Here is a 13,089-nt window from a genome sequence, read left to right as displayed (position 1 = left end):
GGGAGGACAGTGGTCCCAAGCACAAAGCCAAAGCAATGCAGAAGTGGTTTAAAACAAAGAGGTGAATGTTTTACAGTGGTCAATTCAAAGTCTATCTGAAGCCCATCGAGGATCTGTGGCACTGTTTGAAAATTACAGACAACATCCAACCAACCAGAAGAACCTGGAGCAAACCGGCCAGGAAGAATTGGCGGGGAAATACAATGTGCGAGTTTCTTATTCTGCTAATGACTTGGAGAACTGGTGCCAGGACAACAACCTCCTCCTGAACATCAGCAAGACAAAGGAGTTGATAGTGGACTTCAGCACAAAGCAGGAGTGAAGCTACCACCCCCTTAAGATCAACAGGGCCCCACTGGAGAGACTGGACAGTTTCCTGTACCTTGGTGTTCACATCACACAGGACCTGTCACGCTTGTGTTAATGTGACGCCCATCAACGTCTTTACCACCTTACATGCTTAAGGGACTTTAAACCTACACCATCGAGAGCATCCTAACAGGAAGGATCACAACCCGGTTTGGGAACATCACCACACAGGATAGACGGGCTCTCCAGAGGGTGGTGCGATCAGCTGAGCTCACCATCCGCATGGAGCTTCATGACCTGCACTTTATCTACAGCAAGCGGTGCTGGACCAAGGCCAGGGAGAATGAAGGTCCTCAACCAGCTGAAGAATAGACTCTTCTCTGTTGCAGTCAGGGAAGCACTTCCGTTCCCTAAAGTCCAACACAGCGAGAAAGAGAAGGAGCTTCTTCCTGTAGGCCATTCGGGCCCTCAAAGTGGACAGCACATAGAACTAGAGCCTGGACTTATTTGCACAACACCCAGTACCTCAGCCTGATCCCTGCTGAAAAAACAAACAAACGATAGAAACCCTCAGAGAATTTGTAACGTTTATATTTGGAATTCTATTGGGTTTAATGGAAACGGTAATGGTCTACTATTGGTAATTTATTACCTTCTATTGGTGGCAAGTTATGTCTAGTGGATACCACTGAGGACCCATGTAATGGATACCATTTGGTAATGATTTTGATGGTTAACAGCTGATGGTTTTTAATGGTATTTGTAGTGGAAACCATTCGAATTTCGGGGGTGGGGTGGGGGGGGGGTTACATTATGTTTTTATGACACGGACAGTCTAAAAAAGTAATTTCACTGCACTGTACTGTGCATGGTACTCTATGTGACCAATGAAATTTGAATTTGAATTTATTCGAGATTTCAGGTCCGAAATGCCACAATGTCGCCGCTAGATGGCGGTATTGGCTCATTGTAAGACGCAAGGCACGTATTACCAACAAAATAAGAGTTCTTGAACGTGTACCTAGAGAAAACAGAAATAGATAAGAACTATAACAGTAGCATTTTGTTATTCTGCCTCTCTAAACATGACAGACGAGAAAGCTGAGCTTATTATCAATTTATCTATGAATCAATTTCTTTTCAACATTATCATGTTTTTTCCCCCCACCCATCATGTTACTTTATTATTTTTAAACCGTTTAAAACAGTTGTTCTAATTAATTACTGAAAATAACGCCGTTATGACCGGAGTAAAATTTCAGTTAGAACGTTTACACAAATGACCATGTGAAATAATTGAAAGTATAATGAAGGAAAGCCCAAGGAAAACGCGTAGAAGTGATAAAAGTCACGTATCCAGAAGACATCTAGTACTTCCGGGTCGCGTTAAGCGCGCTGTATTCACGTGTAGTATTATGAAACAGGGTGAGTCCCGTTTAAAAAGAAAAAAAAACCCTCTTTTTTGTGCTCTGGGGTTGTGACGTGTATTTGAGGGTGATATCTACAAAAAAAGTTTTCATTGTATTATAATAGATAACACATGAGAAGGTGAATAAGACTGGTTGTTATTAAATTGAATCAGGACAGACTAACTAGAATGTTTACTTACTGTATCAGAAGGCGACTTTTTGTTTTCAGCCGTGTGAGTTTGAACCTATCCCCTCTCCATGAGCTGCTCCAATTACATAAACACTACGGGAAGAGCAGTGATGGAGGTTCTGATCCAGCCATTGGCATGTTACAGCTGTTACAGAGGCGGTTCTTCATCTCTCCAGATCAACACCATGCTGTGTCTTTCCTCAAAGGCAGAACCTGTGCATATGGACCCTTAGGAGTGGATCTCAAGAGGAACATGTTGGAGCAGTGGTGGTGTTCGGTGGTCAGATCAAGACCTCAGGTGTTCGGGATAAGCACCCTTCATGGGGTAGGAGATAAGAGTGCAAAAGAAGTTGAGGATCTTCTCAAGCGAAGGGATTTGACTAAAGAGCAGCTGGGTGAAAGCGTGGCTGTGCTTCTTCAACAGAGACGACCTTTGCGGACCAGTCTCCTTCAAGGTGGGTGATATCACAGAAGAGTGAGGATAAGAAACCAGGCATTCTCAACTCCAGTCCTAAAGACTGAGGTTAAGGTTTTCCTGTTCCACATATACCTGCAGAGGCATCAGACATCATGCATATCATATGATGATATAGATCAATCAGCCATAAGGTTAAATCTACTGACAGGTGACGTGAATAACATTTGATTATCTCGCTACAACGACACCTGTTAAGAGGTGGGATATATTAGGCAGCAAGTGAACTTTTGGTTCTTGAAGCTGACGTGTTGGAAGCAGGAAAAATGGGCAAGCGTAAGGATCTTAGCGACTTTAACAAGGGACGACGGCAGGTCTCATGGTGGGTTCCCGGTATGCAACGGTTAATACCTACCAAAAGTGGTCCATGGAAGGACAACCGGTGAACCGGAGACAGGGGCGCCCAAGGCTCACTGATGTGCGCGTGGAGTGAAGGCTAGACCACCTGGTCCGATCCCACAGAAGAGCTACTGTAGCACAAATTGCTGAAAAAGTTAATGTCGTCTATGATAGAAAGATGTCAGAACACACAGTGCATCACAGCTTGCTGCGTATGCGTCTTCGTAGCCACAGACCGGTCAGAGTACCCATGCTGACCCCTGTCCACTGCCGAAAGCGCTTACAATGGACACGTGAACATCAATGTATGAAATGGAATGAAATGTAATATACTTTATTATCCCCAGTAGGGAAATTTGGTGTGGACTCAGTATTCAACATTTCTACATCACCTGTTATTCCTAGAATAATCCTAATAGACAACAATCTGTTATGGGGTTTTTTCCTATAACGGGACATTTTGTCGGGGATATGGTGGGTAGGTGGTTATCACGTTTGCCTCATACCTGCGGTGTTGAGGGTTCGAATCCCACCTCCGCCCTGTGTGCGTGGAGTTTGCATGTTCTCCCCGTGCTTTGGGGGTTTCCTCCGGGTATCCCGGTTTCCTCCCCCAGTGCCCAGTGATAGGTTGGCACCCCATCCAGGGCCCCGAGTTCCCTAGGATAAGCGCAGGATAAGTGGTCCAGAAAATAGATAAATAAATAGATGGATGGATGGATGGATGGATGGATACACCTATTCCTGTTTCATTGTGAGAATTTGTATGTGATCACATGACCAAGTGTTGTACTACAGCTCGGAATTTAACACGGTTTACTGCACTTTACCGAATGCTGGAGCTTAATGAGTCTCTTGAAACTCATTAAGTTCATTGTTCAGATGATTTGTTCCTTTGCTCCGGGATTGGCAGGTGCTTTGGCGCAGTACGTCCCGTCCCTGGAGCTCACGAACAGGAAGCTGCCGTTTGGTCTGGCTGAAACCGGCCTGTGTTACCGGCCTGAAGACGACGACTCGGGTGCAGTCGGTTGGTGAGGTTTCAGCTTTTCACTTTTATCACGATCAACCTTGATATTAAACCTGTGAACATTAACCTCACCTCACCAAGGATAACGGGGAGAAAGTGAGTATATATTTTTTTTAGAATGATTAAAACTGCTGACATTCTTATATATCCCTTTTTTTCAGTTCACAAGTATGGGCTATAAAAATCGATATTCTATGTAATAGTAGAAAGTACCTGTTTTACAATTTAGAGCAAGAAATGTTAAACATCACCGTAAAATGAAGATTGAAGAACATACTAAAATTATAGTATTAACTTCCCAGCCATATTTATGTATATGTTGTTTATCTCTTGTGTATTTTTGCATCCTGAACATATAATCTATTTTCCTCTTTTTTTTTTTCTTTTTCTTTTTTTTGGCCCAGGATATACTTGATATTGCATTGTTTAGGAAATATTACATCTTGATATAAGTCCCGTATTCGTCAGTGGAGCTACTATAACAGTTTCAATGTTTCAGCTGTGCAAATGACTCTGAATTTGACTCGTGGTTCACTTTGCTTAAGAAAGAATGTGCTTCGTGTGGTTGAAGTAAACACAAACTCTGGTATTCGTCTTGTCTGCGAAAGGAAAAAACAAACAAAAAAAACCCCGATAGGCTCATTAATATTCGAATTCGTTGAAATGTTAAGTCGTTCCAGTAATACAAATCAAAAGTGCCCAATCGAGAATCTGCGTAACACAGATCCGGTCATGTAAAGCAGAATGCTTTGGTTTTTCCCCGTGATAGCTCTTCAGAGGTGACGGAGGCGTCGCTCACGTGGTTCTGTTCCAGCCGGACGTCCTCGCAGTGGCTCGACTACTGGACACGACACAGACTAAAGTGGTGGAGAAAGGTGAGCGCTCTTGCACGTGTACAGGAAGTTGACGTTTGCTATGCGGCTTGTGGATTGTGTTGAATCGGAATCATGTTATTCGCAGTGTACGTTTACACGTATTAGGATGTTTCCCTGGTGTTTGTAACACCGTACTAATATAACACCGTCATCGTCCTGATATGTAAATATCGCGCCTAATATACAGATATTCCAGCTTACGCGGAAATAGTAGGCTCCGTTGTCGTTTACATTAGAGTGGAGGTAGAAATAGCAGTTCAGGGTGCATTAAGCGGAGTGGAACAACCGGGATATATAATAAATAAGAGCAACGATACAAAGTAATGATAATCTTAATCAATCATATTTAGTGAATAGTGCTATTCATGCTATAAATGCTATTCAAAATAATATTTTACTGAAATGATAATAATAATAATAATAATAGTATGAAGTATCTAGTGCATGAACCAGGAATTAGAGGTGGACCAATCGATAGGTTTGACAGAAATCCAATTATTCGTAATAACTTTTAATGCAGATTGCGTGTTACCGGTTAATAACAGGAATTGCCAGTGGATAGAAGCTGTTTCTACGGCGTGCTGTTTTTATTATCACGGAGCCGAATCGCTTTCCTGATGGTAGTACGTTTTGGCACAAAGTAATGTCCATATCCTATTATTAAAGCCTTTAAGCAGACATTGCTACAGTTCGCTTCAGGGCCATCTGACTTCAGCGTGTGCGACGTTGCGGAGGACGAGCTCCACGAAGGTGCGGCCCGTGGAGTAAAGGTGCTCTATGAGTTCCCCTGGGGCACAGAGACGCTGGAAACACTGTGGCTTCTCGGCGATAATGAGCTGCTCAGGAGCCACCCGGGCAGTCTAGACAAACTAAAGGTGAGTAGCAATGTATTTCCTGCTGAAAACATATGTCCCAAAAAGTCAACATATATAGGGGACTGTGTTCGCCAGCACCGCGTCAGTCACGCCTCCGTCAGTGGATGTTCGTGGACGTCCACTTCTCGGTTGTTCCGCAACATTTCAAGTCTTTTCGAATTTGTTAATAAGTTTGGCAACAGTGTCGTGTGTGTGTGTGTGTGTGTGTGTGTGTGTGTGTGTGTGTGTGTTTGCCATGTTTCCTGTTAAAGTCCATCGCAGCCTTTGCGTCAGCGTCCCGATCCAGCCACGAGAATGATTTCAGTACGTTCTCCTTCTGTCAAAAGGTGTTCTTAAAGGAACATATCTGGAAAAAAATATATATATATATAAATATAAACGTATGAGAGTATGAAAAATGTTCATTTCCCTCTATGTACGGAGACTTTTGGGACACGCTGTATTTGCTTCCCCTTACCAAGGTGTGCAATATCACTGCCGCTGTTTATACCCAAGATGCATGTCTGCTCCAGATAACATCATGGAGGACACCAGAGGAGACCGAATCTTAATCAGAGAGGCATTTCGTGATTTCAAAGACTGAATTATTTACGGATAAAACAATGAACGACGTGTAAAGTGAGCCGTGAGTGTAGGAGACGGGTGCATGGTCGGTTTACCCTTTTCCGTTTTTCTTTACAGGTGAGCGCATTGAATCAGCAGAAACATTATTTGAATCAAATCAAAATAGCGAATTAAAAGCATGATTTAGTAACTCGTGGCTTCGTTGAGCTGTGCACATGAGTAACGTACTGTCAGGAGCGCATAATAATAGACCGTGCCGGATCAAGCACTATTTTATAAGATGTCGAATAACGCAGGTAGAAGCAATACTGTTCAATTAAATGAAATTTGCAGTGATTCACGTAATGCGACAATCTTCCAGACTCTTATTAGTGCTGTATATCTTTACACTTGTATTAGTCAGACCTGTCACGATAACTACTTTTGTTGGACGATATATTGTCCCAGAGATAATTGCGATAAACTATATTATTGACTACGTTTACATGGACAGCAGTAATCTAATTATTGAGCTTACTCTGAGTAAGATAATAATGTGATTTAAGGTGTTTACATGAGTCGCTTTTAGAATACTCCTGTCATGTACCCGTTTTACATGTTATAGAACATAATTAGATTAACAGCCCGCGTCATTACGTCACCGCGCCACGCCGTCCGACGTCCCTCCAGAATTTCACGTATCGGCATACAGTTCGTCTTCGTTATGGTACCATATACAGTTTTGGGTGTTTTTATTTATTTATTTTACGAACGCTTTAAGTGAAGTTAATTATTTGTCATGCTGTGCGTGCAAATAGACGACTGCTTGAAGCGGTGGGTGTGTCCCAAATCGCGTAGTTACCGTCTCTATAGCAGCCGAGATACATGTATTTTTCCCCACTACAGGCCTATAGTAGGAAAGTATGCGATTTGGGACGCAGCCGAACTCTCTTGTTCGCCGTAAAATGTAAAACTGCCGTGTGTGATCGTGTCCTGTCGCAAAATGCGGTGAAAACTCTCACACGACGTTCATAATGTGATTAAGGTGTTTACATGTCACTACTACACGTCCATAACGCAACTAAAACAGGAGTACTCCACCTGTCTTAATTCGATTATTGCTTACTTCGACTTTAATTAGATTAAGGTAAGTAAAAATTGCTGTTTACATGGTAGTTTCTTAATAAGAGTATGGTCTTAATCGGATTATGAGTGGATTATTGTTGTCCATGTAAACGCAGCTAATGTCATTTTAAGACTATTTTATGCCACTGATATACTGATAGTATAATAATGCACGCACACCCTTTCAGTGAGCAATGAGCTTTTAATTCTTCAGAATATTCCGATTTTGTAACGCGATCTTGTGAATTCTTTATGCTCTAGTCATTCGTCGATATTCATTACGTTTCTGTTTCGTGTATATGTCTGATTCGGATGAGTCCATTAACCCGCTCGTGAAGCGCTTCAGTTGAGCAGCGTTCATTCACCGTTCAGCTTCAGCTCGCGCAGTTTATGGATCATTTGAAACACTCGGACGATTCTTTAAAGATTTTTCCTCACAAGGCATCGTTAGGGCATTGTTAATGTCCTGCGTGTCATTTTTTTTTTTCAACAGTATGTTTCCGTTCAAATCGGCGCTCGTGCTTGCTTACGCACCTTAAAATTCGAACGCACACATGAACGTGACAGCCCTGGAGCAGACGAGAGGATAGAAGTAGCACGAATGGTTTAAATGTCAGCGACATTCATTCTTATATAAACACAACGGGTAATAACGATCGAGGTCATGTGTATGTTGATGAAATAATCATTGTAAGAGGCTTATTGTTAGTCTGTGTTTTTTTTGTCTTTTACTTCAACGTTGCATCGTATTACATTAGTCCGCATTTTCTATCCCTCTTTTTTTTGGGGGGGGGTGGGGGGGTCTTTAAAGGCGATGGTCTGGACACTATTTCAAAACCCCTGTCTCGGTCTCAGACGCTTCCCCTCGAGAATACCGTGTGACGAACGCATAACTATCCCCACATTCCAGCGCTAATTATTTCTCTTATTTAATTCTTTTATTTTAATACTATTTTAATTATCTGCTTATCCTCTTCGCCCTACAGTGCAGAGACAGGAAGAAAGTCGTCGTGCCTCATGTCCTCTCTCTCAGCACGAACGTGGACAGGGGAGTCCTGGCCGTCCTCTTTAACTCCCTACAGCATATCCAGAAAGTGGACAGCAAGGAGAGACTTCATCAGAGAACCGTACGAAGTCACGCGTTAAGCTCTTAACGATCACCGTTAAAGCTGCTATCATGTCATTTAGTTGATGCTTCCACTGGAACAGTTCAAAAGGTTGAAAGGTCTTTCAAAAGGCCGTTCAAAGACGATATACGAATGAACGTCTGTGGAAACATTCCCACGTCCCCCACACTGTGAAATGTTTCCTACAAGTAGCTCAATAGCATTTTATTTTTTCCACAAGAGATGGTTTAAAAAAAGACATACTGTCTGTACGTGCGGTAGCATGACGTGAAATATTTTAGCACTGGATGTGTTTCTTGCCGGATAGGTCATCATCAGGTTATGCATGCAGAGGGGGTGGGGGAATCAAACCTGCACACCTGCTCAGATTTCTCTCCGTTTCCTCCAGGTGTTGAAGCTGCATCCTACTTTAGCTCCTGTTAAAGTAGCACTGGACATGGGCAAAGGATCCACCTCGGAGCTCAGACAGGTAGTCAATACCATTTATTCTCCAAATCTGAGTGTACGGAAACCCAAATGGGAATATTCTGGTGTAAATAATGATGGAGAAACTACGCAGCGCTCTTTTATTGCTGTCTTGTTTCTTCTCTTTAGAATATTCGACAGGCCTACAGTTTGAGTTCTCTCAATCCATGTAGTTAAATAAATCTGCGTTCACATAAACCTCTTAATTCGCGTAGTCAAATAAATCTGCGGTCTCACAAACGCGCAGTACGACGGTTTTCATAATCATTTGCGACTTTCTCATCCCCTTTCGGTGTAAAGAGGGCGGGGCTAGACACACCCTCGCAAATCACAAGGCCGAGGTCAGTTTTCAACGACAGCCGATCGTTTTACTGACTCGGATCTTCTGAAGATTGAATCTCGTTCAGCAAAACGGACGAATCTTTTAGTCAGGTCATTTCGTTCACGCGAGCAGAATTCATTTAAAATGTTGCATTTTCAATAGCTAAAGTCCATCAAAACATCTACTTTTCTATGCAATCTTTGGTCATATTCCGAACAAGGAAGAAAATGATAATGCAGTCGGGGACAAATTATGAGAAACAGAAATGATTAATTCACCACTCAACTGAGTCTCCTGGTCCGAGTCGTTGGTTCTTTTATCACGTGATAGCTACATAGGCTGTAAAAGTTTAAAGCATTAACTAACACTTTATTAGCATATTCAGTGTTATGGAAAAGAACAATCATGACAGAAATTCCATCCATCCATCCATCCATCCATTTTCTGTACCGCTTATCCTACACAGGGTCGCAGGGGGCCTGGAGCCTATCCCAGGGGACTCGGGGCACAAGGCGGGGGGGACACTGGACAGGGTGCCAACCCGTCTAAGGACACAATCACACACACTCGCACACCCATTCACATACTACAGACAATTTAGAGATGCCAATCAGCCTACAATGCATTGTCTTTGGACTGGGGGAGGAAACCAGAGTACCCAGAGGAAACTGGGAGGCACAGGGAGAACATGCAAACTCCGCACACACACAGGGCAGACGCCGGGAATTGAACCCCCAACCACAGAGGTGCGAGGCAAACATGCTAACGACTATGCCAACATGCCCCCCCATGTCAGAAATTCACAAATTTATAAATTGTAAGAAATTCAGAAACACGTCATGTAACTGTAAGAGTGAAAATAAAACGTAACTAGCTGCTTGGTTATAAGGAAGGTTGGGAATTCTGAACTCATTTCAGTATCTAATACAGAACATATGCTGCCGTGACATCACGCGACAAATGGAGGAAAGACTCGGAGCAGGGTAAGGACTCGGGAGGCGAACTAATCATTTCTGTTTCCTGTACAGAACCTACGCGGTTTTCATGTTATAAACGAAGGAAAGGATGTTGCGCGTGCACGGCCAGCACAGAATGAGCGAATCACTCTCTGAGACCGCTCGTTATTCCCGAGTCATATAAAAGATTCGTTCAACATGTACGAATCGTTCATGAGCGACCCATCATTGACAACTACGCATTCCTAATCTAGCTTTGTCTTGGAGTCTGTGCGAGCCAGTGAATAAACACACACTAGTCAGTAAAGCTAGCCTATTGAGCACGGCTTACTGTTGGAATTCTTTACATCACAAGATTTCTTGATTCTGATTGGTCAGAAGGTGTTGATGAATTTTCTCTAACAGCAGGCCTGACAATAGTGCTGGCTTAAGTTAATATTAGGACGATGAGACATTTTGTCGTTTCGAATGGGATTTATCTGAGTTACAAACATTTTCTCCGAGGTGTGTGAGGGCCTGCTTCACGAGCTCCTGGAAGTGGGAATCAGTGCATGGCCTGGATACACGGACACCACGCAGTCCTCCATGGACAAACTGCACACCAAGTGAGAACTTCTTCAGTGTATTTCCAACGTTTACGTTACCTCACCACAGATACTCTGTACGTGAGGGTCAGTCACGTGTCTTTGGTGCTGTGTGTAGGTATGACGAGATGGGCGTGCTGTTTACGATGATGGTCGGGGAGAACACTCTGGAGAACGGGCTCCTGCTGGTTCGCAACCGCGACACCACCATCAGAGAGACCATGCACATCTCCGAGATCAGACAGTTTATTCTCAAATACATATCCGCTGCGGAAAACGTCTGATCCGCTACTACCCAGACTGTGTTTGATGGACTTGTTGATCCTGAATCTTATTGCACGCAGTTTGAAATGATCAGTGTTAAATCTTTGTTATTAAAGAAAAGCTCCTCTGTGAAACTCATTAAATATGTTTATACTGACATATTTGTGGTTTGTTATTTAGTGATCCCAGTGCTAATTTGTGTTGTTCTTGTGAGACGTTAGTGGTTGTGTTGCTCTGATATGACAGGATACATTGCGGGAGCAGTTGTCATGGTGTTTAATTGGAGAAAATATTGCAGTGATCTTAAACGTTAGTGATATCAGAGGTCAGATTTTGCTGTTAGCTCCTAAAAAAACAAGCGCAAGAGCGTGTATTAATGAGGAATCCAACGTAGAATTAGGGGTGACAAGAAAAGTTGGAGTCCCGAGTTCCAGAATGCATTAGAGTTGCGCTGGGTTGCAGCAGAGACACGACTAGGTTAGTTAGCACATCTAGGAGATGGCAAGCACGCTGGAGGTGACTGTGAAAGTTCCATTCGTCTATTTTCCGTACCGCTTAACCTTCGCAGGGTCATGGGGGAGGCTGGAGCCTATCCCAGGGAACTTCGGGCACAAGCCGGGGGACACGTGGATCCCATCGCAGGGCACAATCCCACACTACGGACAATTTGGAAATGACATTGTCGTGGCAAACAATCTTTCCGGTCTAACAAAAAACTTAAGAGACAGAGGATTTGGAAATGTCAAAAAGTAATAAACTTTATTGAAACAATAAAGTGAGACCGTCTTCAGAAAGTCTGAATTATACATACACAAACATGTCTTTATATACTTTCTGGAAACAGTAAAATTATCCCTAAGCAGGGCATCCACCTTTTCTTCCTAGGAACAAACCAATCCCTATTGCCTTAATTAATTATTCATATCTATATGATACCTTACATTTGTGGTGCATGTGTTGTCAGTTGTATTTTCTTAAAGGTTTAAGGTTGTAGGTTCTTAAAGGTCGCAGCCTGGTACCCTTCCTCCTGGAAGTCTCATCTGTTATTTTGACACTGATCTGCAAGCTTCTTTGATTGGAAACACAGTTCTGGTGAATGTCCAATTGCTAATTTATCGCCATAGAGTAAAGTTGCTTTAGACAAAACACAAGGTTCTTCTCACTCAATTTACAGAGGACATACAGAGATACAGAGAAACTCCTACTGTGCAGTAAAACATAGAAGTCTTCTAGTTCAGTACACACTTAGAATATAACTTGATTAAAAAGTGTTTTGTAGTTTTAGATTATGCCTGTAAGTAATAATTCTAAATATTAGTTACACATATCGATTACACTTTGTCAATATATTCTATACCATTCAGCCTACAACGCATGTCTTTGGACTGGGGGAGGAAACCGGAGTACCCGGAGGAAACCTCCGAAGCACGGGGAGAACATGCAATCTCATAAGATTTGAATCCCCAACCCCGGAGGTTTGAGGAAAACACGCTAACCGTTAAACCTCCATGCCCCCACAGTGAAATTTGATGTTGTACAGGTGAGGACATGTAAGAACTGGACGCACTCAAGGATTGACACGCCGCTGCATCGATTTCATGGGTAATTTAGGAAACAGTTAACCAAAGTGCAACTATAGACCAACATATCGATGAAAGAAGTTTCAAACAAAATGTCAACTCTGAACTGAATCCTAAAATGCTTCATTTTGCACTACTGGAAATCACATTAATTATACTGACATGCTTACTCCATGTCAGACATTTGAAAACATTTATCAAACTTTATTACGAAATACAATCTACAAACACAGGAAACTATGTATTTCGTGTCTTTTGCACCTTTAAACAAGTGAATAAGAATTGAATATCACATCAACGCTAAGACCAGACCGAGAATGAATAAATCAGTCAATCAATCCACCTGAGGGCCTGGTATGTTTTTCTTCAGTATTCCAACAAGCCCCACCCCTCATCTGTGATTGGCTAATAGTGCCCCGTTTTCCTGGCTGTGATTGGTTAATAGTACAGAATCTGTCAAGACGAGATGTTACCGAAGGAGAAAACGTCTTATATTTAATTATATGAACTATATAAATATATTTCATATAAACGAATTATATTTAGCACATTTCATCACATTAAACACATTCCATTTGTCGGGTTTAACAATGAGATTAAAAAAAAACAAAAAAACAACACATCTCT

The 13,089-nt window shown here is 42.3% G+C and overlaps 1 protein-coding gene across 2 annotated transcripts; it reads left to right on the top strand.

The window, feature by feature from the left end:
• Positions 1–1,599: 1,599 nt before the first annotated feature.
• polg2 (polymerase (DNA directed), gamma 2, accessory subunit) lies at positions 1,600–12,045 on the top strand. 2 transcript variants are annotated; one of them, XM_053638645.1, is made up of 9 exons: positions 1,600–2,024; positions 2,115–2,363; positions 3,633–3,750; positions 4,516–4,621; positions 5,311–5,496; positions 8,151–8,291; positions 8,680–8,760; positions 10,539–10,639; positions 10,737–12,045. In XM_053638645.1, the coding sequence occupies exons 1-9, from the start codon at positions 1,907–1,909 to the stop codon at positions 10,900–10,902; spliced, it is 1,266 nt and encodes a 421-aa protein (XP_053494620.1). In that variant the 5' UTR covers positions 1,600–1,906; the 3' UTR covers positions 10,903–12,045. The 2 variants fall into 2 exon arrangements, with proteins under 2 accessions (XP_053494620.1, XP_053494619.1); XM_053638644.1 differs by having other exon boundaries at positions 1,601–2,363.
• Positions 12,046–13,089: the final 1,044 nt, after the last annotated feature.

The sequence above is a fragment of the Ictalurus furcatus genome, chromosome 12, assembly GCF_023375685.1.
Source record: "Ictalurus furcatus strain D&B chromosome 12, Billie_1.0, whole genome shotgun sequence".
Classification (NCBI taxonomy): domain Eukaryota; kingdom Metazoa; phylum Chordata; class Actinopteri; order Siluriformes; family Ictaluridae; genus Ictalurus; species Ictalurus furcatus.
Note: the sequence above shows the minus strand (reverse complement) of the source record. Positions and strands in the feature narration are given on the sequence as shown.

Coding starts and splice junctions, on each gene's coding strand:
- polg2 (XM_053638644.1), top strand. CDS start 1,907: ATGTTTACTTACTGTATCAGAAGGCGACTTTTTGTTTTCAGCCGTGTG. Junction 8,761..10,538: donor CCACCTCGGAGCTCAGACAG/GTAGTCAATACC, acceptor ATTTTCTCCGAG/GTGTGTGAGGGCCTGCTTCA. Junction 10,640..10,736: donor ATGGACAAACTGCACACCAA/GTGAGAACTTCT, acceptor TGCTGTGTGTAG/GTATGACGAGATGGGCGTGC.